The following is a 6,430-nucleotide window of genomic DNA, read 5'->3' on the forward strand; positions in this document are numbered from 1 at the left end:
TCGTGCACTGTTGGTGGAATGTAAAATAGTACCTCTGTGGAGGAAAAGAGTATGACAGTTCCTCTAAAAATTAAAAATAGAATTATCATATTATCCAGCAACTCCACTTCTGAGTACATACCCACCAGAAGAATTGAAAGCAGAGATTCAAACAGATACTTGTACACCAACGTTCACAGCAGCACTAGTCACAATAGCCAAAAGTTGGAAACTACCCAAATGCCCATCAATGAATGAATGGATAAATAAAATGTGGTGTATTCATATAATGGAATATTACCCAGCCTTAAAAAGGAAGAAAATTCTGACCCATGCTACAACACGGATGAAACTTGAGGACAACCATAGTCACAGCAGCATTATTCACAATACCCAAAAGGTAGAGGCAACCTAAATGTCCATCAACAGATGAATGGAATATATATATTATATATATAATATACATATTCATATATATATATATAATGGAATACTACTCGGCCATAAAAAATAATGAAATTTTGTCATTTGCAGGAACATGGATGGAACTGGAGGGTATTATGCTTAGTGAAATAAGACAGAGAAAGACAAATACTGTATGTTTTCACTTATATGTGGAATCTAAAAAATAAGACAAACTAGTGAATAAAACAAAAAAATGGGCAAAAGATTTGAACAGACACCTTACCAAAAAAGATATAAGAATGCTAAATAAGCACATGAAAAGATGCTCAACATCATTTGTTATTAAAGAAATGAAAGTTAAAAGCACAGTGAGATGCCACTATATACTCTCTCTCTCTCTCTCACTGTATATGTATATATATATATATATATATATATATATATATATATACATACATATATATACAGTTTTAACAAATGTCTGATGGTGAGTATGGTGGCAATGGAACCATAAGTTTCCACTAAAGTATAAAAATTACTGGAATGTAACACCACCCAGTAGATTTCAGAGTCCTAATGAGCTTCTATTCTGAAGATATATATATATATATATATATATATATATATATTAGAATGGCTAAAATGAAAAACGTATTGTCTATACAAAGTACTGGCAAGGATGTGAAGGAACTGGAATTCTCATACACTGGGAGTATAAAATGGTACATCCCCTCTGGAAAAATGTTTGCTAGTTTCTTAAAAAGTAAAAATGGTATTTACTCAAGATAAATGAAATCATAAATCCACACAAAGCCTTGTACACAATTGCTTATAGTGTTCTTATTCATAATTGCCCCAAACTACAAACCACTCTATGTCTTTCAGTGGGCAAATGGATAAACAATCTGTGGTACATTCATGCCATGGCATACTACTCAGCAATAAAGAATGAACTATCAATATATATAATGACATGGGTGAGTCTTTAAGGTCTTAGGCTGAGCAAAAGAAGCCAGGCAAAAAAAAAAATAAAGATTATATACTGTATGATGCCATTTATGTAAAATTCTAGAAAATGCAAACTAATATATAGGGACAGCAAATCAGTGCCTTGTGATGGCGGGGGTGTGTGGTGCAATAAGGGGCAGGAGACAGGGATTAGGAGGAAACTTTTGGGGGTGATACATGTGTTCATCAATTCAATTACGGTGATGGTTTCACTGGGATATACTAGTGTCAAAACTCATCAAATTATATTCTTTAAACATGTGCTGTTTACTGTATGTCAATTATACCTCAAGAAAGCTGTTAAGTAAACAAACACTTAACATAATGTCTAATGTTTGAGGTATAGGTTTGCTTGGTTTGTCTTCCATTCTGGTTTAAACTGCTTCTGACAATTTCTGAACCTGAATTCAAAGTGAGTTTGTTGTTTTGTGATAGTGTGTAATCTTGTACTGTCTTATGTGGTTGGCTAATTGACTCATAAACATGATTTAGTTTCTCCCACTAAACTAAAAAATCCTCAAGGCCAGGCCTCATATTTTATACTTTTCTGTATCCTCCTGCAGTGTCCAGCACAGTGACAGACAGAAAAGTTTAACAAATACCTTTTGATTAACCACAAGTGTCTTTTGTGCTCCTTGAAAAATTTGGGGGGTGGGGAGTCAAGACAGAAAATGAAGTATGATTTTTCTCTATTTTTATTCTTTTACTTATCTGGAATATAGTATAGAGGACATAGGGAGAAAAACCATAACACAAAGCGACCTCAAGGCCCCAACACTATTCTTTGTGCTATAACACTCAGATATAAATACAGGTTTGCCTGTCGCTGGGTTACATCAGAGAGCTGTGGGTTGAAGGCTGATGAAGATATACCAAGATGAAAGGATTGCCAGACTGCAATTCAGTTTGATTTCATTCCTCACCCTCTTCGTTTAGACCAATAAGGAGGTAATGACAAGACAAGGAAAGAGGAACTCACAGAGTGCTTGATAATAACAATGTCCTTTAACTAAACATCCTTAATGAGCAGCGTGTTCCAGTTGTGACTATAATCACTTTTCTCACCGTATCCCCCCAAAAGAGTGGCAGTAGAGTCTCTGCTTGCTGAAAAGTGAAAGAGATGGAAACTGAACTACCATGAGAACCTGGGAGATCTGCCTATCACGGAAAAGGGCCAACGTCATTCACTATAGTGGCCGGTGAGTAAAGTGTATTATCTTTGATTTCCGCCGTGGGAATTTACTGCCTGTAGAAATACGACTGTTGTAGGAAATGATATTGCCCTGGCTTTGATTTTTGTAGATCATGTAGGCATAGGGGATGACAAAGTACATCCAAAAACAGTGCACCAATATACGGGACACCAGACCAAACCAGCGCATGATTCTGACCTCTCTAATGTTAGAATCATCGTTGGTAAGTGTTTGTACTACAATGTTTACAGTTTCATAGAAAAAGATCCAGATGATGTAGATCACCAGGCCCTTGTACATATGGGCATATACTGAGTATAGGAGCAAGAAGCAGATGATGATGGTGATGAAAGATAGGAAGAAGACGATAGTCAAACTCCAGCAGATCATGAACTGTTTTATCAGGATACTTGTACTCTTGGTCTGTGGGGTAAGCTCAGTGCAATTGCTTCTCCTTAAGTACTTCTGTTCGAAGATGAGGTACAAGTAGATGGCCATGATGGTAAAGACCCCTGATAACATGGAGCCCATTTTGGCGGTCATCCCACACCAGTGCTGCCGTCTCATGCTGAGACCTCCTGTGAAGACAAATAACATGGGGGAGAATTCTGATTCCTGCCAATGTGGTAAATTACCAGGGTTTCTGCCTCCTTCCCCAAATTCACTTGGAGAAACAATAGAGAGAAATATGGAAACCAGGCAATAACAGCTTTGAGAAAGACAGAAGACTGTTTAAAATTAATTGGGAGTGTGAGTGGGGAGGAGGGAGATGCAGTTTGGGCCATGGTGGCAGTGAGTAGATAAATTGGAGAAGTGACTCTCAATGCCGGCTTCACATTACAGTCACTGAAAGTCAGCACCCCACACCAATTAGAACATTCTCTGGGTAGGACCCAGGTATCAGTATTTTTAAAAACCTCCCTGTGATTTTCATATGTAGGCAGTATTGAAAAACACTAAATAGAAAAAGTTAGTTTACATATTTTTAAATTTTATTTATTTATTTTTGGCTGTAGGCTTCTCTAGTTGAGGCACGTGGGCTTAGTTGCAGTACGTGGGATCTTAGTTCCCAGACCTGGGCCCCCTGCATTGGGAGCGTGGAGTCTTAACCACTGGACTGCCAGGGAAGTCCCAGGAAAAGTTAGTTTAAATTATGCTCTTATCTCTTCCAGCATTGCTTTGGGCAACCATTGCTGCCCCCTGATGGGGAAAATTGGCCGCATTATCCAGACATTGAGTACAGGTATCTTAGGAAAAAAATCAGGGTAGCGCAATAGCCCTGCTGGGATGAGTTGATGAAAACAATTAGGCTTTGAGCAATCACTCCTCCAAAACTTAAGGAATACAATGAAAGGTGTACTTTAAGGGAAATTTAGAAACTTAGAATAGAATAGCCTTATCATGGAAAAAATAAAGGCAATAATGAACTAAGCATTCAACCCAAGAAGTAAGGGGGAAAAAAAACAACCAAGGATAAGAACAAAAAAAAAAGGAGAAAATAAATAAAGAACAGAGATCAATAAAAAGGAAGAAAAGATAAAGCAGAGGGACTTCTGATTGCTAAGGTTATTGGGGCCAACTTGCTGCCAATAAAAACCCCAACAACTAAAAACTGCTGTATAAAATAGTTTTAAAATATTCTTGAAAGCACAGAAGAGCTGACAAGATAAGAGGTAGGAGACCAAAGACAATAGGAATTCAGGAATTGGGACAGGTAAGCAAACATGAAAGTCAAATTTGCTCTGAGGGTATTTGCCAATCTGGGCAAACTTGAATTTCATTATGAGAACTCTGTAGGGTAAGGAGGAATGAAATTAAAGCTCAGGGTCCACCAAGGTGGGGAGTCTATTTTTAAATTAATTAATTAATTAATTTAGGCCATGTTGTGTCTTCATTGTCGTACGTGGGCTTTCTCTAGTTGCGGCAAGTGGGGGCTGCTCTTCGTTGCGGTGCACAGGCTTCTCATTGTGGTGGCTTCCCTTGTTGCAGAGCACAGGCTCTAGAGTGCAGGCTCAGTAGTTGTGGCTCACGGGCTTAGTTGCTCCACGGCATGTGTGATCTTCTCAGACCAGGGATCGAACCCATGTCCCCTGCATTGGCAGGCAGATTCCCAACCACTGAGCCACAAGGGAAGTCCTGGTGGGGAGTCTATTAGAAGGCCTTCCCTGTATTAGTCATGGCCACAAAGGTCTATGATTAGAGTAAAGGGGAATCAGAAGTAAACTTGCCCCCACATCTTGTCCCAAGAGACTCCAAGGAAAGTGAACTTAGTACTACACTGAACAAATGCGGGGGGTGGGGTGGCAGGGGGAACTCTCCTTGAGACATTGTAACCATAACTAACCTTCTTATAGATTTGTAGCCCAAATTACATGAAGTATTCAAAAAAACTTTTAAGTCTAGTTTAAAGTAGTCCTAAACTGAAGTGTCTCTAAGTGCCTGACAGAAGTAAACTCAGGCCTTCTCTGGAAGGATACATCTTTGTGCTGGTCCTCAAAGTATCACCATCAGTAATTAATTTTTCAGGGACAATGACTAGTACATAGTGAAAAATAACTGAGCATACAAGGAACAAGGCACTGTGAGAAGCAGCAGAAATAACAGAACTGCAAAAATACCACATTATTAAACAATTATGATTAGGACATTTTTTTGAATTGTTTAAAATTTTTATTTTTAATTTTGGTAAAATACACGTAACATAAAACCTACCATCTTAACCATTTTAAGGTATAAATATTTTATACTTACAGTAGTCATCCTAGTGGCTAACAATGAGGACATTAGAATTAGAGAAGTTAGTTAATTTATTTTGCCTAAAGCTGTACATCTGGTCAGTAGCAAAATCAGGATTTGAACTCACACCTGCCTGGCTCTAAAACCAGTCTTAACACTCAACCCACTTGTGCCTTATCTGCCTCAGAGATTTGTGAGCTCAGAGAGCTTAGAGACTCTATTTATCCCACAGCTCCTAACAGAGGGCCTTGACTAGAAAAGAGCCTTGATTAGAGCAGACCCTTTACTAGCTTCCTTCAGCTTATTCTTTTTTTAAAAAATATTTATTTATTTATTTGGCTGCATTGGGTCTTTGTCGCTGCATGCAGGCTTTCTCTAGTTGTGGCAAGCGGGGTCTACTCTTCGTTGCAGTGCGCAGGCTTCTCATTGCGGTGGCTTCTCTTGTTGCAGAGCACGGGCTCTAGGTGCACAGGCTTCAGTAGCTGTGGCACACAGGCTCAGTAGTTGTGGCTTGTGGGCTCTAGAGCACAGGCTCAGCAGTTGTGGCACACGGGCCTAGTTGCTCCATGGCATGTGGGATCTTCCCGGACCAGGGCTTGAACCCGTGTGCCCTGCGTTGGCAGGCGGATTCCCAACCACTGCTCCACCAGGGAAGTCCCTCCTTCTGCTTATTCTTTTTTTTTTTTTTTTTTTTTTTTATGAGGTAGGCTCTATTGTCCCTGGTTAACAGCTGGGGAGACTATTACTTTTTTTCTTTTTTTTTTAAGAAGATGTTGAGGGTAGGAGTTTATTAACTTATTTATTTTTGCTGTGTTGGGTCTTCGTTTCTGTGTGAGGGCTGTCTCTAGTTGTGGAAAGCAGGGGCCAATCTTCATCGCGGTGCGCGGGCCTCTCATTATCGCGGCCTCTCTTGTTGTGGAGCACAGGCTCCAGATGCGCAGGCTCAGCAGTTTGTGGCTCACGGGCCTAGTAGCTCTGCGGCATGTGGGATCCTCCCAGACCAGGGCTCGAACCCGTGTCCCCTGCATTAACAGGCAGATTCTCAACCACTGCGCCACCAGGGAAGCCCTGCTTATTCTTATATGTTAGACTTCCTCAGTGCACAAACC

The 6,430-nt window shown here is 39.8% G+C and overlaps 1 protein-coding gene and 1 pseudogene across 1 annotated transcript; one reads left to right on the top strand and one right to left on the bottom strand.

The window, feature by feature from the left end:
- Window positions 1-2,579: 2,579 nt before the first annotated feature.
- Window positions 2,580-3,152, bottom strand: TMEM217 (transmembrane protein 217). The gene has a single exon (XM_007467298.1). It carries the CDS (start codon window positions 3,150-3,152, stop codon window positions 2,580-2,582), a length of 573 nt encoding a protein of 190 aa, XP_007467360.1.
- Window positions 3,153-3,368: 216 nt separating this feature from the next.
- LOC103090264 (beta-mannosidase pseudogene) overlaps window positions 3,369-6,430 on the top strand; it is a 17,343-nt pseudogene continuing 14,281 nt past the window's right edge.

The sequence above is a fragment of the Lipotes vexillifer genome, unplaced genomic scaffold (assembly GCF_000442215.2).
Source record: "Lipotes vexillifer unplaced genomic scaffold, Lipotes_vexillifer_v1.1 scaffold528, whole genome shotgun sequence".
NCBI classification, from domain to species: domain Eukaryota; kingdom Metazoa; phylum Chordata; class Mammalia; order Artiodactyla; family Lipotidae; genus Lipotes; species Lipotes vexillifer.

Excerpts from the sequence above, each read along its gene's own strand:
- TMEM217 (XM_007467298.1), bottom strand. The coding sequence starts at position 3,152 with ATGAGACGGCAGCACTGGTGTGGGATGACCGCCAAAATGGGCTCCATG.